At 36.4% G+C, this 25606-nt stretch overlaps 1 protein-coding gene across 1 annotated transcript in view; it reads left to right on the top strand.

The window, feature by feature from the left end:
* The window catches only part of CUL3 (cullin 3), an 89683-nt gene that overhangs the window by 15966 nt on the left and 48111 nt on the right, over positions 1-25606 (top strand). Inside the window, exon 3 of the mRNA XM_034655271.1 lies at positions 19774-19887. Coding sequence (XP_034511162.1) covers positions 19774-19887 — 114 coding nt within the window. The remainder of the gene's footprint in view (positions 1-19773; positions 19888-25606) is intronic.

Here is a 25606-nt window from a genome sequence, read left to right as displayed (position 1 = left end):
AGTTTACAAATGCTTGTTTATTAATGTATGAATTACAGATCATTATTTTTTCCTTAAAATGCTTAAACAGTCCATTTTATCTTTCTCTGCTTTTTCTGTATATTTGAAAATAGTAAAACTACATTGTTTAAAAAAATACTAAGACTTCACATCGCTTGAAATTGACATTATTTTAACTGAGTTTTATAGTAAATGTGAATTTTTTAAAAAAAAATATTAGTGTTGGGCTATTAAAATTATAAACTATTTCTTTGGTTCTAAAAAGATGTTTTTGTTTTTTTGAAATAAATGTTTATATAGAGCAAACTCTTCTACTGCAAGTATGTCTTGCTTTAAGATTGTCAAATAAAATGTAAAATACCACAGATAAATAAAAACTCACAGTTTTTGTGTGGTATTAGGGTTTTGTTTTTTAAATTTTATTTTGAAAAAAATGGAAAAGTTGTACCAAATAGTACAATGCTTTCTTGTATTGCAGATTCACCAGTTGTTAACATTTTGCCACATTTTTGCTAATCTTTCTATTGATACTTGTTATTATTACTATTACTGGTATTACTATTATTGCTGAAGAATTACAGAATAAATTTTTAATTCATTTACCCTCAAATACTTTGGGATGGTTCTCCTAAGAACAAGGAAATTGTCTCACTTAACCAAAGACTAATGTTCAAAATCAGGCAGTTTAACATTAATATAATACTGTTACCTAATATAGTCCACATTCAAATTCATCAGTTGTCCTGTGTAGCAGTGATGTCCTTTATAGCAGTTTGTTTTCTGATCCAGGATCCAATCCGGGATCACACACTCAGTTCCTCAGCTTCTTGTCTTTCAGCACATTGACATTTTTGAAGAGTATAGGTCAGTTGTTTTGTAGATTGTCCCTCGGTTTTTGGTTTGTCTGATTGTTTCCTCATGACTAGTTTCAGGTTATGCATTTTTGGCAGGAATAATACATAAGTGATGTTGTGTCCTCAGTGCATCACATCAGGAGGCACATGATGTCAGTTTATCCCATTATTGGTGATGTTAACTTTGATCACTTGGTGTCCGCCAGATTTCTCCACTGTGAAGGTACCTTTTTTCCCTTTGTAATTCATAAGTAATTTGTTCAGATATATTTTGAGACTGTATAAATAATCCTGTTCCCCAAGAAACTTTCATATGATGGTTCTAGCATCCACTGATGATTCTTGCATGAATCATTATTACTGTGGTGGTTACGAAATAGTTACTTTCTATTTCTACTATTCCTTCCATAATTTCTTTCTCTTACATGGGATTACATGAGCAGGTAGTATCTCATGAAGCAAGGTGATTGTGTTCTTCATGCAACCAGCAGTTTCTTTAGTGCCTACTTTGCACAGCTTTCTAGAAAAATACAGTGGGTACAGAGATATGATATTCCTTGTTTGTACTGCCATGTGAGAGATGATGCAGACATTAGATAACATTATGAGGCATTATATAATTAAGTGGCACGTGAATTGAATAGGCACTAAATGGCTTAGGAATTCAAATGAGGGAGAGATTATCCTGGGCTGTAAGGTTAAATGGGAAAGTATCAAATTGAACTGAGCCATGAGACATTTGGGATCTAAGTGAACAATGTGGAAGGCATTCCAGGATGGCAGATGTCATGTGATTATATGGAAATAAATTGGGTACACTTAGGTGGTAAATAGAGTTTGATTGAGGTATGTAATAATTTATAGGGATTAGTGGATTCTAATATAAAGGTGGTTTAGGAACAGATTGGAGAAAAACTTGAACGCCAGGCTAAGGAATTTGGGCTTAACAGTAGAGGTTTATTGGAGGCTTTTAAGTGAATGATAATGTGACAGAATATTTTAAGATTAAGATAAAAATGATATAAATGTAGAATTGGGAGGATGTTTGCTAGAAGCTGGGGAGGACCTGGAAAAATTTGAGTAAAGTGATAGGCTAGAAATGAATGGATAGAGGAGATGACAGATACTATTTTAGATAATATTGGAGATTTTTATAGTTGGAGGGTACCTTAGAAGTCTTTGTATATGTGAGGGAAATTGAGTGTGAGATCATCATAAAATGCTCAGGTAGAAATATCCTGTGTTTAAAGATACACAGGCTTAGAGCTTGAGCAGGAACTCAAACTGAAGATCAAGATTGGATGTTTGGTAGCATGTACTGTGAGGAATAAGTATTGGACTTCAGAGAACAAAAACCCTAGAGCCAAAGGACGAATCTTCAAAAGCAAACCATGGTATGTAGGTGTGGGAAATGAAGAAGACTAATTTAAGAAACTTGGCATCAAAAGGAAGAAGAAACGTAGAGTGCGAGAGTTTTGCTTTAGAGCTATTGAAGGGGAGATGATTGGAGCAACTGAGTTCTTGAATATGGAGAGAGGACGGAATTGAGAACAGAGAAGTAAGAGTGGAATAGAGGCATGTTCTCATTTGCCAGAGGTTCCATAGTGAATGATGGTAGTGGTCACAACTCTTAATTAGCATTTCTGTGTGCTAGGTTCAGTTCCAGTGCTTTTACGTGTGGTAGTGGTCACAACCTAGTGAGCTGGATATGACTATTCTATTTTACAAGTGGAGAAACCAAGGCACAGAGAATTAGTGATTTGTCGAGATGCACATAGGTAGTATAAGTGGCCTACCTGGAGCAGTATTTGGGCAGTGTGGTTTCAGGCAGAGTCCTTGACTCCTTTGTAGATCTGCTCCTGAGGCATGACAAATGGATCAAGATGCAATAAACACGGTGAAATTGAGGGTGCAGGAGAGGCTTCAAATAAATTGGCTCAGTGTTTGTAAAGCTATAGTCGTTTAAATTCTAGTTCTTGGTTAATTTATAATTAAAATGAAGGAGCTAGCAGTAATATCTCCTGAGATTCATTAGTTCTAAAACTATTACAAATCTAATAATTAAGCCATGCATCTTCTGAAAATCAGATGAAGAGACTTAGAGTAGCTCTTCTTGGGAATATACTAAGGAATTGGCAAGTGAGGAAAAAGATAGCTCAGTAGGAGTTGGCCTGAATGTGTGATTTGCCTTTATTGTTCGTTTTGAAGTATTGTTTTGCAGCTTGGGCACAGATGCAGAAAAAACATCTATAGTTATGTGCTGTGTTGAGAATTGGCTTATCCAAAAAGTGAGGAGAGGAGGGGAGACCAGAGTGGGAAGTCATTGTTTAAGTGATTTTTGGACTCTGAAACATGGTTAGGTAGAAATTGAAGTCATGTGAACAACAATTCTATGGTAACTGTAAGAGCTTCAGCATGTTTGTGAGTTGCTTAAAGTGGTCCCATATCTCAGGTTAACTGTTACGTCAGAATATAGGCAGTTCCCTGTAACGTGTTCCAGAGAACATGTATTCAGGTTAATTGTGCTAAAGAAGTTACATACACTAAATTCTTTTTTTCTCTTACGTAGGCATTAGTCATACATCACCAGCATCTGAAAATGTTCTTTAATTGCTTGTTTCTTTCACAAATGCTCACTTAAACTAGTCAATTTCTGACTAGGAAATGTACCAGTACCAGTATATCTAATGATTGATTTCATTATTTTGGTTGAATTAAGTCTTTTAACCTCTGCTAGTATCTATGCTTTCATTTTTGTGTTTTCTATTTATCTTATTTCATTCTTACTCTTGTGAAAACTTTGAATAACCATACAAATACAGTACTACTGTATGAAGGGGACACGGCCCAAAACAATTTGTTAACTGACAGGCAAAGCCATTATACAGTAGCCTGAATGTGCTCTGAGGTAGGAAGTCTCAGTTTTTTCTACCAAGTATGCAGAAGTGTATTTTGCATAAAAATTGATATTACCTGTTTGTACATTGCACTTTCTGACTAGAAGGTGAGAGAATGGTTCCGGGTTCTGCGGTATGAAAGTAACTGTCTTCAGTCTCACAGATTGTATTCCTTTTTGTGGTTCTGAAAGCCTTACTGTGTAGTCTAGTCATCAGGTTTTTCGTTGTTGTTGTTCACTGTGCTTTTAGCACTTTGCTGAACTGTGTAAGCAATAATACTTTATTTAAAGCAAAGTTATTTTCTACTGAAGTGAACATTTTAGTGCTGTGGTGTATAGGCAGCCAGGACCTTTCTTTTCATGTTGAAGGATTCCAGTGAAATACAGTTTTTATGCACAGAGTTGGTTGCTAGTACTCTGGTTGCAAGATGTGAGTAGTAAACATAGGAGCAACATTTTTGGTAAAGCAGAGTACACAAACTATCAGGGCGGATGAATGGAGGAACTTCTCTGAGATGAAGGTAGCTGATTGTTGGCTTTAGAAGTAAGTTCACAAAATTGAAGCAGGCATAGAAAAGCTAAATGCTTTTCTCTTAACTTGGTAATATATTCTTCCTACCTCTAGAAGAATGTTCCCTTTGAGGAAACTGAGACCCAAAGGAATTCAGTGAATTTCTCTAGACCACAAAGCAAAACTCAGTGTGATATGGCCCTTGTGCCTCTCCATAAGAAAAAAAAAATCTCATTTTGGTAAATACGAAAACATTTCAGAATTCACAGGGATTATCTTTTCTTTAGTACTTGTTTCTAAATAACTTTAAAAGCATGGTTATGCTGGGGGAAAAAAGTTCTTTCCAGTTTTAAGGATTTTTAAATTATAGATCATTTTGTCAAAGCCTCAAAAGTACCCATGTAAGACTTCTTATTACATAAGTCAACATTCAAAAGAATGTTATTTGCCAGCCTCTGACTTAGGTATAAAAAATATGTTGGAATGCAGTTGGTCCCTGCAGTCATAGAACAGTTAAACAAGTAAACAAACGTTTAGCTATAAAACATGGTGAAGAAAACAGGATACAGTGATAGAGAAAAACGATGCGGGCAACTACATAGGCCAAGAAAGGACTCTTAGAGGGGACTTGAAGAATGAGAAGGTGCGCATGAGAAAAGTGCTCATAAGAGCATTCCAGGCAAAGGGGATGGCTGTAGAACATTTTTTCTTAACAGGACCAGATAGTCAATATTTTCAGCTTTCTGAGCCATCCATTCTGTCTGCAGTTCCTCAACTCTCTCCTGTTGTACCACCAGAGGAGCAATAGACCATATGTAATGAATGAATGTGGCAGTTTTCCAATACAACTTTATTTTAAAAAGACAGCAGGCCATCCTTTGCCAATCCCTGGAATAGAGAAATTGAAAACAAAGCCTGTTGCAAATGGGGAATTAAGTATTGGCAGTGGGGAAGAATGGGACCAAGATGAGGTTTGGAGAGAGAGACATCGAGGCCATGGTATAAGGGCTTCATACTTAATTATATGTACATTAGGAAGCCATTCAAGAATTTTAAACAAGACAGTGACATGATCTGATGTAGGTTTTTAAAATAATAATCGGGTTGCTGTGTGATGCATAAATTAGAGGGCCCAAGAGTTGAAGTGAGGTGAGTAGGAAGGAATGATCCAGTAATTCAGGTGAGCGATAGTAGTGATTTATACCAATATAGTGACAGTGGGAATAGAAGATTTCAGATTCAGGATACTTTGAATGTAAAAAGATTGTTACTTCTGAATAGATTGGTTGTAGGGAATGAGGAAGAGGAAAGAATCCAAGAGGACTTCTAGGTTTTTGGTTCTTGGGCAACAAGGTGTTTCCATTTTTTTAATATAGGTTTGGGGTAGAAAAAGGAGCTCCATTTGAACAGTTTAATTTTGAGATGCTAATGGAATTGGATATGCAAATCTAGTTCTCTGAGAAATTTGAACTGGAAATGTGAATTTAGGGATCATGAGCATATAGATGAAGTCACACAGAAAAGAGAAATGAGGAATTTAATCCTGAGGAATTAAAACATTTTAGGTAGATTTGAGGATTGCAGTGGAAACTGAAAAATTACCAGATTCAGCTCTAACCTTAAGTTATAAAATAATGTCCACATCTATTTAGCAGAGTTGTGGTTTTCATAACCATTTTGTTTCTGTGTGTTTGTGTGTGTGTTTAATGGCTAAAGACCATTTTAAATTTAAACATAGTGCTAATCAGTTGTTACTTGTGGGAAGGGTTAGGTAAGGGAGGAGCCATCTTTCCCCCCCTTTGGCTTTATTGAGGTGTAACTGACAAATAAAATTGTAAGATACTTAAAGGGTCTTGTTCATTTTTTTGGAGTCATTTTTGAAAGGATTCCTGATTGGGATTTAAACTTGACAGAAAGTCTTTAAGCTCATAGTAAAGTCACTGAGAACTTGGCTTTTGTTTCTTCTGTCCACTGTTGAACACTTCATGTTCAATAATAAGAAATAATTTAGAAGTAGCTGCAGTGGAAAAAGTACTGAGTAGAAAGTAGGGAGAACTGGGCTTTAGGCCTAATTCTGCTACTGACAGCCTTGAACAAATTAGACTTCTCTGGACTTCAGATTATTAATTTATAAAATGAGATTGGGATTGGTGTTGTTAACTTAAATGAGCTTTAAAATTATATAAGTATGTATCTTGATAATTTTGGTTTTTTAAGACTTAGGAAGATTATAGTTTTAAAGTTTACTGTTGTCCTTTCCTGTGCCATAATATATTTAGAATAAAAAGATTTCCATTTTGAATTGTTTCTTAAAATCGGGGATAAACTTTCTTTAGTTTTCATGTGGCAAGAACTTTATTCCAATTTTAAGATGCTTAATAGGTTTCTTAGATTTGCCTTATGCTTAATTTTCTCTTCTCTCTCAAATTATTACTCTATAGTAATAATTGAACAATAATATGGTAGCCTTATATAAATGAGCTAATTCTTGCGCTTTGAAAGTTTGAACAAAAAAGATGTTGACTTTTTAGCTCTACTAGAAACAGCTTCTTATTGCTAAGAACATTTATTTCAGTGGTTTTTAAAGTCTTTCTATGAGCACTGGGTGTCATATTTAAGTGATGAATCTACATTCTACTCCTGAAACTAGTATTATACTATACGTTAACTAACTGGAATATAAATAAAAACTGAAAGATTAAAAAAAAAAAAAAGAATTCATCCTATAGATATGTTTAAATATGTGTATAAAAAGTGTTTATACTAATATTTACTATAACATTGCATTTATATGCTTAAAAAGGCTGAAAACTAAATGTTCACTAATAGCTGTTGAATAAGTGGAATTACATCCACACAATGAAAAAAAAGTCTTTCTATCCATATATCCTGTTCTTCAAATAATCTCTTACTTTGGGTGGAAGGCAAAATAAGGGAGCTTGATCGTGCTGACTTTTCATTCATTTAGAAAACGCCGATCAAGGACCTCTTATGTACCAGGCACTTGCGTTATATCAAAGGTCCTTGCCTTATGGGGAACCTGTTTTTAGACTTAAAGCACTTGAATCTGTGCCTAGTAATTTGATGAATTTAATAAGCACTTTGTTTTACAGGTAGAGAAACTGAAGCTTTGAAGAATAGTTTGAATTTTTATCTATTTATTTTAATTTTAATTTTTTTATTATTGTAATATTTTTATTATGTTAGTCACCATACAGTACATCCCCGGATTCCGATGCAAAGCTCGATGATTCATTAGTTGCGTATAACACCCAGTGCACCATGCAACACGTGCCCTCCTCACTACCCGTCACCAGTCTATCCCATTCCCCCACCCTCCTCCCCTCTGAAGCTCTCAGTTTGTTTCTCAGAGTCCATAGTCTCATGCTTCATTCCCCCTTCTGATTACCCCCGTTTCTTTATCCCTTTCTTCTCCTACCGATCTTCCTAGTTGAAGAATAGTTTGAATTTTTGAATGGCTTTCTTGTTTGAGGTTTTTTGGGGTTTTTTTTTTTGTGTGGTAAACTGAAAAAAAAGTCTTCTTATGAAATAACACCATGTTTATTTTCTGTATGTGGGGTTTCATTTGCTGAAAATGATGTCTCTATGTAAAGTGTTTTTTGAATATATTGATTTTTCTCCCCATTTTTGAAGGGAGAAAGAGAAGAGCCAGAATTTTAAATATTATGTTTATTCACCAGTAAATTAAAGTATTTCTGTGAGGGTACTAATTACATGTGGAAATGAAGTTGGTATTCTTGGTAAGCTCTAGACCATTTTGTAAGCCAATTACTTAATAGACTTAGCTTTTATCATAGAGCTTTTTTAGTGCCTTTCCTTTCTTTCTAGGCAAATGTGAATGAGTGTAGAGGTTTTTTTTTTTTTAAATGGCATTTAAGTATAAAATATAAATATAATGGTTGCAGTGAATTGCAAAAGGACATTGATAGAAACACTCAGGAATAAGATTTTTGTTAGCAAAGACAAGATTCAGTTCAGAGGCCCACAGATATTGAGTCTCTTGTGTTTCATCTTCCAAAAAATAATTAAGACACTATGCCTGTCAGCAAGAATCTCCCAATTTTAGTGAGGTAATCAGATTTGAAGGAGAACTTTTTGCTGGAGAAATTCAGGGCAAAGTAGAAAGAGGAGGTGACTTTCGATGAGCCTTAAAGGATGATTAAAGATTCACCATGTGAACAAAGGCAAAAGATAGGTTAAGAAAATGGCATGAGTAGGGGCGCCTGGGTAGCGCAGTCGTTAAGCCTCTGCCTTCGGCTCAGGGTGTGATCCCGGCATTCCGGGATCGAGTCCCACGTCGGGCTCCTCTGCTGGGAGCCTGCTTCTTCCTCTCCCCCTGCCCTGTTGTGTTCCCTCTCTCGCTGGCTGTCTCTCTTGTCACATAAATAAATAAAATCTTTAAAAAAGAATATGACATGAGTAAAAAAGGCAGGTAGGCATGAGCATAACCAGGTAAGATCAGTGTACATGGAATGTAAAAGGCTTCATATATATTTTTTGGGAATGAAAGTGATAAAGTAGGTTGGACTAGGTTTTGAAAAACATAGGGGATTTGGATTTTATCCTGTGGGTGGTGCGAGCCATTGATTTTAGTCTTCCAAAAGAGACTAACGTGAAGGTGGAGGGAAATATTTAGTAGGCATGCCGTCTTCAGTGCTTCATTGTTGCAGATCTTTTGTTCTCCTGCCATCTTGTTCTTTTTTTTTTCTAACTTTAAGTTGTTGAAGGAAGCAGAACCTATTAACATTGAATATTGGAGTTGCTTAGGGTGATGACAGGAGGAAGGCTCTGCCTGAGCTGGGGGTACAAACCCTTAATAAATACAATTTGGAAGAGTGACTTGAATATGATTAGAGTACCATGGCAACCCTGGGATGGGCATGAGAAATTGAGTAGCTTCTACTTTGAAAGGATTGGAAGAGAAATATTGGGGGAAGCCAAGCTTAAGGTGTTGCTTTTTTAGGTAAATTCACCCATGTGTTAAATACCAGCTATTCCCACTTAAATTGTTGTGTAAACTGTAAGCACTGTGAGGGCAGATACCCCTTTCTATCTTGTTTTCTGTTGTATTTTCTAGTGATGTTCTTTTAATAAAAAAAAGCGAGTGACCAACCCAGGACCTGTTTTATTCATCTTTTTCCCTCCTGTTCCTTCATATAGATGGCACTCTGTAATTGTCTATTGAAATGAATTGCTGAAAATACTAGCAGTCAGGTGGAAACCATGCTTTGTATTCACCAGCTGCCAAATTCTGTTTTGTCTCCGATGTGCTTCTACCTACCAAATTTATTTGCTGAATCCAAACCTTTTTTAAGCAGAGTGTATTTCACTGCTTAAAAGCACAGTGAAAATTTTGAGCTATAATCTCTCTTATTTTTTGAGATGAGTTTGTCTGTCTGCTATGGGCTAGATCATGTAGCACTGTGGAACTATGGGGTTTTTCTTTCCCCGTGTTACTCGAGAGAACAAAAAGATTAATTGCCGTATTGCCATGCTTTGTGTGTGTTTTACTACTTAGTCTGTCAGTGGCCTTGTCCAAAGTTTAATTATGGTACTAATGCTATAGTGGTTTTTAGTGTATGTCTTTTGTCTTAACCATTGTGAATGTAGTACTTCACAAGTGATACAAGATTCATGTCCTGCTGTAGTATACTACTTTGTTTCGGTTTTCCTTTCCAACCATTAGGTAAAAAGCTACTGGTTTTCATGGCACTACTTTGTACTCAGAAATCCTGATTTTTCTAACTTTTTTCTTAAGTTAGTATTTGAACTAAGGACATATATTTTTTAAAAAACAATGCCAAATCTAGATGACTTCTTACTTGCTTAAACATATAGCAAATATTCTTTAGGTATGAAATTATAAAGATACGTTGTCCTAATTCCCACTGTGTGCCCCTGTTTGAGCCTCCTCTCATTCTCTAGTGCTATTCATTGTACTCTACTTTGTATTAAGGTCACATGAATGCTAGTATTAGGCTCCTCTTTTCTCCCTTCCCCCACAGAGATTGTAAAGTGGTTGAATGCATTTTCTCTCCCCTGTAGTGGCTAGCACCCTGCTTTGCTTGTTGGAAGTAATCATTAAATATCTGAATTGACAGATAGTTTGAAGAAAGATTTTTATGTATTCTTTTGAATTAAGAGCTTCATTTTGGACACTTAACGGACCGAGCGGGGAAATATTGCCACTAGGAATGAATTTTATGTTGAAATTGCAAGTAGTGTGCTCTTTGTAAAATGCTTAAACTTATACATTAACTATATATATGTTAGTAAAATTACTTATAGAAAAATATTCTGACAGCGGTCAAGAAACAAGTCTTTCCTGTAGTAGCCTATCTTACTCTTTTGTCAGTGATACTGGTATGATTCTGATCGAGACTGCCGCCTTTTTTCTAAAAGTTAGTGAAAATGATGATAAACAATACTGTCTAGAAAATATCAAAAGGGTAGTGAATTTTATATCATTCAGGAATCTCTTGTCATTAGTGAATTCTTGGAAAGTTTAAGATATCTACAAAAGTTAAGTTTCATGCTCCTAAGCTTAGTAGAAGTTTACTTTGAAATACAGAGATCTTAAGGTTGTTCTGTATTATGAGAGAGAGCAACATCTAGTCACCAAACTTATATTGAATATACAGATAATAGGATATTGGCTGTTTTACAAACTCCTCAACTTATAAAGTAAAAGGATCCCTTACAGTTAACGGAGAAATTTCTGTTTTTTAGAAGAAAGGAAAGCAAGAATCAAGTGGAAATTGAGAGTTTAGGAAGTACTGTATAAAGTATGTAACCATATATGTTTTGTGTCACATGTTTCTTAAAATCTAAGGCACTTAGGAATGCAGATCCTGATGCAGTAGGACTGACCTAGGACTGGAGATTGTGCGTTTCTAACAAGCTCCAAGATGATGATGATGATGATGATGGTGTGGTGGTGATGACAGCCTTGAACACGATCCTGTTCTGCAGACAACACTTACTGTAGAGTAGCAAGATCAAATATTTATGTGATAATATTATGAATATGTAATACCAGTAATGTGGTTGTAGCAAATGCTTATATGGCATTTACTGTGGGCTGGGCCCTGTTGTAGGCATTATTTGTATATTAACTCATTTTATCCACTATCCACACAACAGCTCCTTGAAGTAGGTGTTGTTATTACTCCTCTTTTGAAAAAACTTGATACTCAAAGAAATTACTGGTGGTTATGTATCTACTAAGTGTTGAGTCTGTGATTTGCATCAGGCAGGCAAGCTTTTCAGCATCTGTACTCCTGTGCTGCCCCTATTCACTATATATGACTGTTACATAAAAATAGCAAAATCTTACACTATTTCTTTTTAAGCTTTTAAATCAAGAGTTCTCAGGAGAAAGGAAAGAGCTATGGAGCTTTTTAAAAACTATTTGTGTCGGATAAGGAGAGATGTCTTCTATGCTCCATGGTTTGGCTTCCATGGAGATTGACTTCTGTAGGTAGCCACTTTTATTGACAGGTTTATGTCACATCACTCTGATGTGATGAAAGTTTCTTGAGCTCTTCAAGAATAACTCTTCAGTGACATTCCTTAGAAAAACAGTTTACGTAACTGGTGAAACGTCTAAAGTGACAAGCCCCCACATCACATGTGTGGGACCCTGAAAAAATTCAGATGTTAGTGGAAACTTAAATGCTATTTTTGATCATGTAAATATTGCATATGTATGTACATAGTTTAGTTGGATGAAATAAGCAATATTTGTTTCAGAATTTAGAGCCAGAAAGGTACTTAACATACATCCTGTGGCTCTCAATTTTTTTTTCAAACAATGGAAAAGTCCACTTTTTAAATCCTACAAAAACAATATAAATCGTATTTACCCAGGGAAAATGGAGCCTGCCCTGCAGTAGTACTAAGACATCTTAGTGGAGCAGGATGTGAATGCCATTGTTCTAGTCAACCCCAGTGATAATAGGCATAAGAGGAGCTACAGCCAGATAGGTTAACTAACTTATTGAAAGTCCTAGTTAGTAACTGCCCTGGAAAGGTGTCTTCAAATACTAATTTGATTGTTTTAATTTTGAGTGATTGTTAAAATACTACAGATTTCCAGGAGATTACACTTTTTAAAGTTTTAGTTTTTCTGTGATATTTTGTAAGTATTTTTTGTATAATTAGCATGTGCTCCATGTTATTCATGACCTACTTTGTGTTTTTAATACACAATGTGTATTTCAATGCAAAATAATGCTAAATATAATTTTCTGTACTTCAGAGATTTGTCTTTGTTTGAATTAAATATTGTCCTGAGTTTTGAGACTTTTTAAGAAGGAAGTCATTAATTTTCAGTAGTCCATATCATCATGAATCGTATGGCTCCTTTCTAGTTTCAGTGGACTTTAGAGCTAAAATCTTTATAATTAGTTTTAGCCAATGAATTTCTTTGTGTTACCTAAACATTTAATTAGGATTGGCTGGGATTTTGCCCAGGCATTGAAACTTAGAGGTGAAAAAAAAATTGTAATTAATGATTTAATTGTGTGTGTTGGTGGCGGGGGTGGGGGGAGAGACTGTGAATTATTAATGTCTTTTGACTCTCCAACCAGCCAAGAGCTCCTGGCCCAGGCTTGGCCTCCTTGTCAATCCATGAAGGTATTTGGATAAGAAAACTCAAGGGCAAAGACTGGGAGCTTGTAGGTCTTAGGCATGCTTATGCCTCCTGGCCTCTCTTGTCATCCTCCTTTCCATCCTCCTCTTTCTTTTGCTAGTAATTTGATTGATTTGAAGATGTGTTTCTTGCAACTTGGACATTATCAGTGAACAGATTTTATCACAACGTTGAAAAATAAACATTTTCTTTTGATTTAGTAATTCCACTTTAATCTTTGCTGAGGATGTAATTAAAAGGACAGGAAAAGCTATGTTCACAGAAATGAAGAATGTAGTATGCCAATTTGAATTATTCCAGAGTCATTCATAAGTTGACTCTCCTGAAGAAATTAACAATTCTTTCAGTGTTTGGCATTCAAGTTGCTTTTTTCTTTCTTTTTTTTTTTTTTTTTAAGATTTTATTTATTTATTAGCAGAAGAGAGCACAAACTGGAAGGAGGGGCAGAGGGAGCTAGAGAAGCCGACTCCCCACTGAGCAGGGAGCCCATCTGTGCTGGGGCTCTATGCCATGACCCCAAGATCCTGATCTGAGCTGAAGGCAGATGCTTAACCAACTGAGCCACCAAAGCACCCCTCAGTTTGCTTTTAAGAGTAAACATTGTGGCATCCTAGCTTATGTTTATGACATATAATAATAAAACGGCCCAACTTGGAATCATAATTGTTGCTAGTTTTAAAAAGTCGATATCAACAAAATTAGCCTTTTATTTTCATATACAGTTCTATGAATTTTAACCCATGTGTATAGATTCATATAAATGCTGTTATAATTAGTACAGAACATTTCTTCACCCCAGAACACTCCCTCTTTTCCCTTTATAGTCACATCCTACTCCTACCCCAAGATCTGGCAACCACTGATCTCTTCTGTCACTATAGTTTTGTTTTCTCAAGAATGTCATGTAACTGGAATAATACAGTCTGTAACCTTTTGAGACAAATGTCTTTCATTCAGCATAATTATTTTGAGATTGAGCTGAGGTGTTGTATGTGTTCTAGTTTGTTCCTTTTTATTACTGAATGATACATTCTGTTGTATGAATGTTCACAGTTTACATATCCATTTACCTATTTACTTGTTGAACGAGTTTTGGATTGTATGTAGTTTTTTGTGATTATGAAGAGAGCTACTGTGAACATTTGTATATAGGTTTTGTGTGACTATAAGTTTTCATTTCTCTAGGATAAATACCTAGGAGTGGGATTGCTAGGTCATATGCCAAACTGTTTTCCTCTAGGGCTGTACCATTTTGCATTCTCACTAGCAATGTATAAGAAGAGTTCTGGTTGCTTGGCATTTTTGCCAGCACTTGGTATTGTCAGTATATTTTATTTTAGCTATTACAATGGATTTTATAGTAGTATCTCATTTTTAAAATTTCATTTCCTTAATGGCCAGTGTTGTTGGACATCTTTTCATGTGTAAAATTGCCTTTATATAACCTCTTCTGTGAAGTGTCCACGTCTTTTGCCCATTTCTTAATTGTTTGCTTTCTTTACTGAGTTGTAAGAGTTTTTATATCTATAGAGGGAGAGAGACCTATATGTATAGAAAGAGAGATTCTGGATACAGATCATTTGATATTGTCTCCCAGTCTGTAGCTTGTTTATTTATTGTTTTAACAGTGTCTGCAAAACAGAAGCTTCCAGTTTATCATATTTTCCTTTTATAAATCGTGCTTTTGTTTTTATGTTGGTAGTTGCTTAAAATCTCAGATGACTTTTTCTTCCTATATTTTATTCTAATAGAACTTTTTTCTTTGTATTACTATCATGCTTTGAAATGCTGTAACTAGATATTTTTCTCCTAAAGCAGAGATTAATATTAAATGTTAACTGTTCTTTAAAAAAATCAGGATTCAGAATTGTATCAATATTATTCTAGCTATACAAAAACACAACTTGTGTTGAAGAAAGTCTGCAGAGGGAAGGAACAGAAATGGCTAGTGTGTGGCTCCTAAAGCATTGGTTTCCTAATCCTGGCTGTTGTAGGAGAATCTCCTGGGTAGCTTTAAAAAAGAGATGGTCTTTTCTTGGTCTTGGGTCAGCCCCAAAATCTTTTTTTTTTTTTTAATAGACTTTATTTTTTAAATCAGTTTTAGATTCATAGCAGAATTGAGGAGAAGGTACAGACATTTTCCATGGCCCCACTGCCTTCCCCACTGTCAGCATCTCGTACCACAGTGCTACATTTGTTACAGTGACCTGTCATTATCACCCAGAGTCCATAGTTTATGTTGTATATTCTGTGGATTTTAATGAATGTATAATGAAATGTATCTACCATTATAGTACCATATGGAATAGTTGCATTCCCCTAAAAATCCTCTGTGCTCTGCCTGTTCATCTCTCCCTCCACCCTAACTCCTAGCACCTGATCTTTTTCTTCTTTTGATCTTTTTATTGTCTCTTTAGTTTTGCCTTTTCCAGATTGTCATGTAGTTGGAATGATGCAGTAGTAGCCTTTACAGATTGTGTTCTTTCACTTGGTAAAATGCACTTAAGGTGCCTCCATCTCTTTTCATGACTTAATGGATCATTTCTTTTTAGTGCTGAATAATATTCTGTTGTCTGGATGTACCACAGTTTATTATTTCACCTACTGAAGGAAATTTTGGTTGCTTCCAAGTTTTGGCAGTTACAAATAAAGCTGCTGTAAAATCTGAGTGTGGGGTTTTGTTTGGACATAAGTTGTCAGCTCCTTTAGTATTTATAGCAAGGAGCCTAATTGCTGGATCGTATGGTAGGAGTATATGTGGTTTTGTAAGAAACTACTAAACTGTCCTCCAGAGTGGCTATGTATCATTTTGCATTCCCACCAGCAGTGAGCAAAAGAGTTTGTTCACTGTATCCTCAGCAGCATTTGGTATAGTCAGTGTTTTGGATTTTGGCCATTCTGATAAATGTATAAGGGTATCCCATTGTTGTTTTAATTTGCAATTTCTTTCTTTCTTTCTTTCTTGTTAAAGATTTTAAGTACTCTCTACACCCATCGTAGGGCTCGAACATAAAACTCCAAGATCAAGAGTTGCACACTCTATGGACTGAGTCGCCCAGGCGCCCCTCAATTTGTAACTTCTCAATCAGATGTTGGACATCTTTCAGTATGCTTATTTGCTGTCAGGTTATCTTTTTTGGTGAGGTGGCCAGGTCTTTTGCCAATATTTTAGTTTGGGTTTTCTTGGTGAGTTTTATTAATTCCTTGTATATATGGGTAACAGTCCTTTACCAGATACTCCTTTTGCAAATATTTTCTCCCAGTCTGTGTCTTGTCATCTCATTCTCTTGAGCGAAATCTGTTGCTCTTCAAGTGATTCTAATTCTCTGCCAGGTTTGTGATCTACCGCTCTTGACTGCTGTCTGTATCTTGCTTTTTACAAGGCTGAGTGCCGTGAACAAGCCATCAGTTTTTGACTACTCATTTTAGCTTTGTCGTCACAGCTGGTCCCATCCTACTCTAAGTTTTCATGGCTATGTTGCTTGTTTTTCTTTGTCTCGCCCTTCAAATTCCAGCTCTTCTGGATAACCTTCATGTAGCTTTTCTTGTATAATAATGCTGGATATACCTGATCCACGGGCCCCCTTTGGTACTGGTACCACCTCTATAGCAGGGTTCCTTCCTGTTTGCCTTTGCTGATGCCCACACTCGTGGTTATTAGGGTGTGAGATTAACAATGTTATTCACACACAAACTGACCCCAGTTCCTATCTTTTGCAAATTTTCTGTATTCTGTTAACAATTTGTAAATAAGGGTTAAATCTTTTCATCCCCTGCTTAATGTGTTTTTTGGTTTATATGCAAACTTATCTTTTAAAAAGCCCATTTTAATCTTCATAAAGGTTGAATTTTCATATCATTCCTACCTTTTATTATGTATATTTGAACAAATATTTGTTCACTTTTCATGTATCAGTGTAGAAGGACATTTTTTTGAGACAGCATTAGGAGAAGAATTATTTGTTCAGAGTGATCTGAATAATTAGGAGAATGCAGCAAGTGTGTCTAAAGCATTTATTTTATGTCTTACAGTCCTGTGTCTGTGTGTGTGTTCATAATCATTCAAAAATAAATATAACAGAGTATGTCTGACAAACAGGAGATCTTTGGGGCACCTCTTAGAACTCCCATGTCCCGCGATAGAGGTTAATTGTTGTGAATGTATTTAATACCACTGAATTTTACACTTAAAAATTACTAAGATGGTAAAGTTTACATTGTGTAAAAGTGATGCATCATTTCTGCTTAGGTCATTGGCCAAAGCAGATCCATGACCACATCTAAATTTCCAACAGTAAAGAACAAACTAAATATAAAAAAATTAATAGCAGCTATTTTGTGCTAAGTAAAATTCATTGTTATTTATTTGTCAGGATAATTTTTTGAGGTATGATGCAGATAAAGCAGTTTTATCATTTATGACACATTGTGCTGGTTGACCACATTTTTATTTTGTTGAAAGGCAGGTGTAAGTATAAATATTACATAAATACTTGAGGTGTTTTATTTTAAAATGTATATAAACCAGTGATTTTAGGACACCCGTCTTCTTTTGTAACTTTTAAAAATGTAAGTGGTCAGTTTTTCATTCATCTAACAGATAATACCAAGCACATTTTTGCATTTCAAAATTAGGGTGACTTTGTTAACATGTTAACTTGACTTTATAACAAAGGGGTATACAGAAGTTCACTTAAGTCCTTAAGAATAATTAATTGCTAGATATTCTGATGTTCAGAATAAATAAATTTTTTGGTCATATAGTACAGTTTCACTAGTATTGTCATTATTTTAATTGGTACTCAAAATTTAGTGGTTCACTGAAAGAATATGAAGATTGGTGAAGAATTTTGTAAATAGGCCTATTTTCAGTTTGTAGGATGTTTTAGTGTCAGCTGTCATGGGAATTTGCATCTGACAAGTGCCACACTTAACGAGTTGGAATAAATGATTTAGTATTCACTTTACAAAAAAGTATTTGTTTAACACAGTACTGTCTATGAACCTACACGAGTGTTTATCATTTTTGATATAGTCAGCATATGTATGGGTGACATATTTTGAAGTCAAGGAGCTTATAGTCTTATGAACAAAAGATTATATATAATAAAATTCTAAATTATGTGTGGTATAGTCTAGTGGTTTTCATACTACACATTTAATAGAACAGACATAAAATCTCTTAATGGCCATTTTCCTCTAATGTATAAGAAAAATTAGATACAGTTTTCTCAATTTGAATTTGTTCTCTCATTTGTTGGGAATAGTGTGTTTTTTGTTTTTTGGGTTTTTTTTTTTTCTTTGGCACTTGGCAACCACTTGTTTATACTCGTTTATGTTGTGCTAATATGCAATGACATTTACTGTTTATAATTTAAGTTTATAGATATCTATATATCTCACACACATCTTAAATAATTTGTTTCTCACAAAGCACCATGACTTCAGATTCTCCCCAACCTAAAAATGTCTAATCATTCCTGCAGGTGTTTGGAGCTAGAACATGTCTGGTTAGGCTGGAGTTACAAGTTGAGCTAGACCATGGAGGATTGGGTGGGTTGGAATAATTAGAGAGGTTGGCGGTATAGTCCCAAAGTGTTACAAGAACTTAGAGGAAAAACTGCTGCTTCATCATAAAGCTAGAACCAGAGTCTGAATTCCATTTTCTAGTCAGTAGTCTTACCGTTGGACAGATAGCATAGCAGGAAGTAGTAGTAGTCAGGAACCTCTTATTGGGGAAGGTGGCAGTGTGCTTGTAGACTATGGAAAGGAATTCTTGAAGTCTGAGTAGTCTTAGCAGGATTGCATTAGGAAGGCATTTCAGACTCAAGGCAACTTGATGTGCAAAGATAAGATAGATATCCTGAAAAAGCTTACGATGGTGGTGGTGGGTCATGGTGTTGGAGGGTACGATGAATGAAGTAAAGGGTCTTCTAGATGCCAGGCGCTGTTCTGGGTGTGGGAAGCACACAGGGAAAAGACAAAATCCCTGCTGCCGTGGATCTTGCATTTTAGTGAGAGGAACAGTAAATGGATAAGTATGTAAAACAGTAGGCAGTGATAAGTACTGTGAGAAAAAGTAAAGAGTGGAGATAGAAGTTGTTGTTTGAAATAGGGTGGTTAGGAAACACCGCTGTGTGGAACGTGCAGAAGAAAGGGTAGAACACAGTTGCTGTGTGCAGCTCTCCGCTGTAGCTGGAGTGTACTGAGTTAATAGTTTATGCTCGGTAAGTGTTGACTGAGTGCCAGACGCTGTTCTAAGTATGTCACTAGTATTCATTTAGCCCTTACAACAGTTCTATGAAATGGATACAGTTTCACATGTAAGGAAACTTAGTCCCAGAGACGAAATAATTTACCCAAGGTGACACAGCTAGTCAGGGAGCTGGAGTTGAGCCCGGTAGTTTGACTCTAAAGTCGACATTTTCAGCCGTTCTACAAAGATGGGGAAGGGGAGATGTAGTAGGAAATTTAGTTGGAGCCATAGCTCGGGGCCAGTTCTGTGGGGCTCTGTAGTTCCTTTATAAGTATTTAGGATTTTATTTTGACTGTGATGTTAGGCTGTTAGAGGGTTGAGAAATGCCCAGGAGGTTGCTTTATGATTCTGGAGATCAGGAGATGGGTCTGGACTATACAACACATTTGTTAGTTACCTGTATTTAGGGTATATTGTAGCTTAAAATATTTCTACTGGCCTATAACCTATTTCTTTGATGTAAAATTGAAGATTCCACATCATTATTTTATTGAACAGATATGTGCATGTGTACATATGAGAGTGCATGTGTGTGTTTGTGTGTGTGTGTAAACAAACCTTAATGAACTCTTCTGTTAATAGGTGCGAGAAGATGTACTAAATTCATTGAATAACAACTTTCTTCAAACGCTAAATCAAGCTTGGAATGATCATCAAACAGCTATGGTGATGATTAGAGACATACTAATGTATATGGTAAGTAGAGCTTTTTTGTTTTCCCTTTAAGAAGTTAGGCATTTCAAAACACAATGTCTTTATTCTTTCTATCACATTTAGTTGGATGGTATAGGTCAGTGTGGAAGGTGTTATTTATTTATTTTTAAAATAAAACAATATTTCCTTTGCAGGGACCAGCCTTAGCTTATATGAAGTAGAATTTTAATTGTTCTTATTTTTAATGATTAGAAAGGAAGACTGAAAGAGAAAGGTCTATTTTTTTCTCAGTATACAGCACTCGTACTTCAAAATGGAACATGTCGAAAAACCTTACTTAACATCTCTTTTTGAGTAACAGTGATTGAATGACAGCATGAGAGATGAAAGTTTAGTATTCTCTTAACTAAGATCTAATGCCCTTATATTTTCAGTGATGGGGGTATCATTTTATACAAATATGCTTGTAATAATTACACTCTTAACAGCTGCTGTCTAAATAGTGAATCTTTGCTGTATATATGTTATTCAGATACATATTCCATTTCTTACCTATTATCACTGTTTTCTGTTTTTGTCAGTCCAGGAAAATATCTTATTCAGCAAGGCAGTTTGGAAAACATTAGCATGAGCTAAGCTGTTTAATAACTTTCAAGGAGATTAAACTATCAAGTTTTTTCTTACCTTTGTGTGATTATAGAATGGAGCTAGATTCATCAAGCTTAATTACTGTGTCAGTGCAAAATTAATAATACTAATAACTTTTCTTGTTACTTCAGTGTTCATATTTGGGAATTGGACATGATTTTCTTCTAAGGTTTCACTCTCTGCTTTTCAAATATTTATTTTCAGTTTCTTTAGTTTGATTTTAGCTGTAGTGGTGAGAGCATGTCCTAGTTTTCTTCCACTTGATAGAATAAAGCAATGGTTGGAAAGAATTTCCAGTGAGAGCAAACAACTGTGGAGTTTTTTGTTCTGCTTAGAGAATGCAGTCAGGCCTATTACCCCTGGTTTTATAGGGCTTAGTGGCAAGGGGGTCAGGGAGAGGCTACTTCATTTCTCAGGGGTTGATAAAAAGTTTTACAGTATTTAGCCTTTCTGATCCTCATTTTCCTCTTCAGGATATAGATTGATCCTGTGCTGACATTTTGAGGTAAATGAGATAGCATGTGAAAACATATAGTGTCTGGGTTATAAATGTGAAATAAGTTAGCTTATACTGTTCTCATTAAGTTCTAGATTTGATGAGTCTTTAAATTTTAATGCTAACAAACACTAAGATAGAAAGCCACTTGTAATTTCATGGTTCATTACTCTGTTGATAAAAGAAATATTTAAAAATTATAACCACACTCTTACATAATGTTGTTTTAAAAATTTCTGTTTTATTTCAGTTCCCTTTTTGGGGGTGGGGGAGAGGGTTCGCAAATGAAATGTCAGACTTTGAATCCTGACTGTTAATGTGACCATAGTCAAGAAACTAATTAGTTTATTCCTCAGCTTCCTCATTTATAAAATGAAAATAATATTGCGCTAACTGGGTAGGATAGCCACGAGGCTTGAAGGTGCCATTCATGTATAGCTCCTAATAGCACCTGGATCATAGTAGTGTGCTTGGTAAAAATTCACTAGGATTAAGGTTTCTTGTCCCTTCATCCTTTCATCAAACCCGTCTTGGTAGTACCACAGCCCTGGATAAACCCAGCAGCTTACCTTTCCTGGGCCTCTGCTGGAGGAAACTCCACACAGGGTAGGTCAGTGCTGCTGTTTGTCCTTTGTCACAAGCCTCCAGTTGACCCTTCACACTGTCCTGTGGTCTCATTTTCTCTTTACTAGTTTCTCTTCAAACCTCCAGCTCTCCTGCTGGCCTCCTCACGCTTAAATGATCTTGCCTTCCACTTCTCAGAGAAAAGAGCAAGCATCAGGTGGGACCTATGTTCGTTTCTTACCACTGTATCTACATTTTTGTCTGTATTTTCTCCCTTTTGTGTTTTTCCTTTTCCTTCATGTTAAATGCCAGTTTTCCTCCTGTGCTAAGCAGGGTCACATCCCTTTCTACCTTGTCAAAAGCCTGAAGTATTTTCACGTTCTGCTTTTTTACTGAGTCTTACTCATCAGCATGGAACATGTTCAGGCCACTCACATCCTCAAAATAAAATTCCACTGAATTTTCTGTTGGACGCCTGCGCTGCCTCCCAGGGTGTCTCATTGCCATTCACAGGCAAATGTCTCATCAGAAATGTTGACCGTTGGCTACCTCTCTTTTCTCATCTTCATTTACTGTGAGTATGTTCCAGGTTAGCTTCTTCCTCAGTTACCCTGTTCAGTCTTGCTCTGAGGAGGATCACCATGTCTGCACATCCCTGAAGGCAGAGATCACTGCGAATCCTCATGCTCCTCGATTTTTTTCCTGCAGCACTGGGCACAGTTGACTACTCTTTTCTTCTCACATGCTGGGTCCTCAGTTTCAGTGACCTAGCACTCCCTCCGTATACCTCCTACCTTCCCGACTCTTCCTTCTCAGCCTCTCCTCCTGCTCTGCCCTTTAAATAGAGGCATTCTTAGGGCTTAGTAGCCTGGACTTCCTCATCCTGGTTCACCTCAGTTACTACCATGGCTTCAGTTAGTGCCTCTGTGTAGATGATTCCCAGATCGCATCTCCAGCCTCATTTTTTTGAGATTCAGATTTGTTATATTCATTTGGCAAGTTGATGGCTACCTTCGTTGTCTGAGAGTTCCTTCAAACTTGGCGTTTCCAAATGGCCATATAATTGATATCATTCCGTTTGTTCATGCCAGAAACCTGGGAATTACTCTCGTCAGTTTTTTCTCCTCTTCTCCCTACATCATATACTTCTAGAATCTGCAGTTTTTCCATTTTCGTAACTACCATTAAGAAAGCACCTTCATTTCTCTCTCGGAGTACTCAGTGACTAGTCTTATAACAATCACTGTGCTCCTTGCTCTTCTCTTTTCCATATTGCTCCAAGAGTTCTTATCTGAAACCACATGATCAAGTTACTGCCCTGCTGAAATTCTTATTGTTCATCTTGAAATCTTTACGCGTGTCTTCTGTGTGGAAATGTTTCTAGAATGTTTCCTCTCTTTATGTGATTTGCTCCTACTTATCCTTTAAGTCTTAGCTCAAATTTCTGGTGAGCTTTCCCTGACCTCCACTGTGTACTGCCTACATGCTGCAATTCCTCTCATTGTATCCAGTGCTCTTCTCTGTAGCATTTATCACAATCCATTATTAACAACTGTTTAGGGCCTTGTTTCCCCATTAGACTGAACTTTATGAGGCGGGGCCAGTGTCTTGCCACCACTCTGTTCTCAACACCTAGCACAGCTCCTTGCACAAACTAGGCGCTCGTGTAACTTGAATAAATAAATGTACACAGAATCTTTTTAATGATTATATATTACACTTTTGCAAAATGCTTTTTAAAAATATGCTGCTGTTCATCTGCCTTTGGCTCATGTTATGATCTCAGTGTCCTGGGATGGAGCCCCACGTTGGGCTCCCTGCTCAGTGGGGAGTCTGGTTTTCCCTCTGCCCCTCCCGCCTTGTGGTCCCTTGGGCCCACACGTGCACTCTCTTTCTCAAATAAATAAATAATCTTTAAAAATATATATGCTATTGTTGGAGTTCCTGGGTGGCTCAGTCAGTTAAGTGTCCTACTCTTGATTTTGGCTCAGCTTGTGATCTCATGATCCTAGGATCCATCCGCATAGGGCTCCGTGCTCAGCAGGGAGTTTGCTTGTCTCTCTGTGCCTCCCCCTGCTCTTGCTCTCTCTCTCTCTCAAGTAATAAAATCTTTAAAAAATATATGCTATGGAAGATTTGAAGAGAAATTAAAGTGTTGTTGATAAGATATCTTCACGTTCCACGAGATAGAATTCTTTTCATTTTCATAGTCTTCATTGTCTTTATTTTGCCTTTTTATGTTTAATATTCTGGGCTTAATTAAATAAGTGCTTTTTAAAATTAAGGGAAAATTTTAAAATTAAGGTAAAATTTTATACATTGAATTGTGCAGGACTGAAGTTAGAAAATTATTTTGACAAACATATGTATTTGTGTAACCAATACTTTGGTCAAGAAATATAAATGCTTTTAACTGCCAAAAATCTAAAGACTTTTGCCTGTTGACATCTACGTTTTCTTTGGAGTTTTACCCTCGTTCCAGACTTCTCAGGTGACATAACCTGCTAGATAGGGCATATATCTGAAGCGTACTGGTTGTACTGTCATAGATCCTAGACAGGTATCTTCTGACGATCAATACAGGTTGTATCTTGGAATTTTAGATCTCAGGCTCAGAGCGGGAGGAGAGAAGATGCTTCACTGTCTACCCACCTACCACCTACTCAGCTGAATTTTATTCTTAACAAGGAGGTATATGTATATAAAATGTCCTGCATCAGCCTCCATGTGTAGATACTATGGGACACACTGACCCTTAAAAATGAAAATGGAATCATTGGTTACATGGAGGCAGACACTGGTCACACTTTGTTCCACATAATTTTGTTGTGTGGCATGTGCAGTGTTTCAAAAAGAAGAGTGTACATGTCTCTAGATGGAACATATCACCTCTAGTTTCTGCCACTCCACCCCTTCCTAATGTTTGCAACTTGGATGTTGAACTTCTAAGATTGGTTTGGGGCTACTTAGTAAAAGTTTCATTTTGAATTTTAATTGTTTAAAAGATTAATGATTGGGGAAAGATTTGAGCATTTTACAAGAAAATCTGTCCTGGTTCTATAATAGCTTTAATTGTCAGTATAATTCATAAGTATATGTTACTATTCAATTAATTTTTCTTTTTAAACTATAAAAATGGATGTAATATGAAAGGAAATTAAGTTTATGGGTGGTATTCTATAGGCTACTTTTGAGCAATTAGAATTAATGGCAAAGGAAATAGAAAAACATTTTCTATTGTGATGTATAGGGTTACTGGAAGGTTAGTAGAGAAATTTTCTGCATAAAACTACGGCGACTTTATTTTCATGTTTTTACTTGAGTTTGTCCATATTTCCAGTCATTTTCACAAATAGCAGAGCTGTTGTGAGGTTTTCCTTAAAGGTTGGAGGCTGTCAATTCATAGGCACAGGGTGAGAGTTAACCCAGGAAGGGGGGAGGGTCACTGCTTCTTTGAGCTATTTACTTGGAAAGTCATTAAGGATGAGTAAAGAGGTCAAGCAGAATGTAGCAACACCTTTTGTGAAGAGGAGAGAAGCTGAGGAACTTTTGATGCTCTTGGTCTCCTTTGTAAAGTAGAACCATTGGTTTAGGGTGACTGAAGTATGTGAGGGGTTAAAGAATGTGATAGGCTGAATAATGATCCCCCAGACATGCCCATAAGTTGTGTCTGGAACCTAGGGATTGTTACCTTATAGGGCAGAAGGAACTTTGCAGGTGTGATTAGGTTAAGGATTTTGAGATGAGGAGATTGTCCTAGGTTATCCCAGTGGGCCTAGTGGAATCACGGGGTCATTACAGAAGGAGGGTCGGTAGGAGATGGAGGTGATGTGATGACGGATGCAGAGATTGGAGTGATAGGCTTTGAAGATGGAGGAGGGGCTACAGCTAGGGAATACAGGTAGCCACTAGAAGCTGAAAAAGGCAGAGAAGTGGGCTCCCCCCTCAGCTCCTCTAAAAGGAATCAGCCCTGCTGACATTTTGACTTTAGTCCAGGGAAACTGATTTTAGTCTTCTGAACTCTGGAGCTGTGAAAAAGTGGTAAGCTACTAA

This window comes from Ailuropoda melanoleuca, chromosome 2 (assembly GCF_002007445.2).
Source record: "Ailuropoda melanoleuca isolate Jingjing chromosome 2, ASM200744v2, whole genome shotgun sequence".
Lineage (NCBI taxonomy): Eukaryota > Metazoa > Chordata > Mammalia > Carnivora > Ursidae > Ailuropoda > Ailuropoda melanoleuca.
Note: the sequence above shows the minus strand (reverse complement) of the source record. Positions and strands in the feature narration are given on the sequence as shown.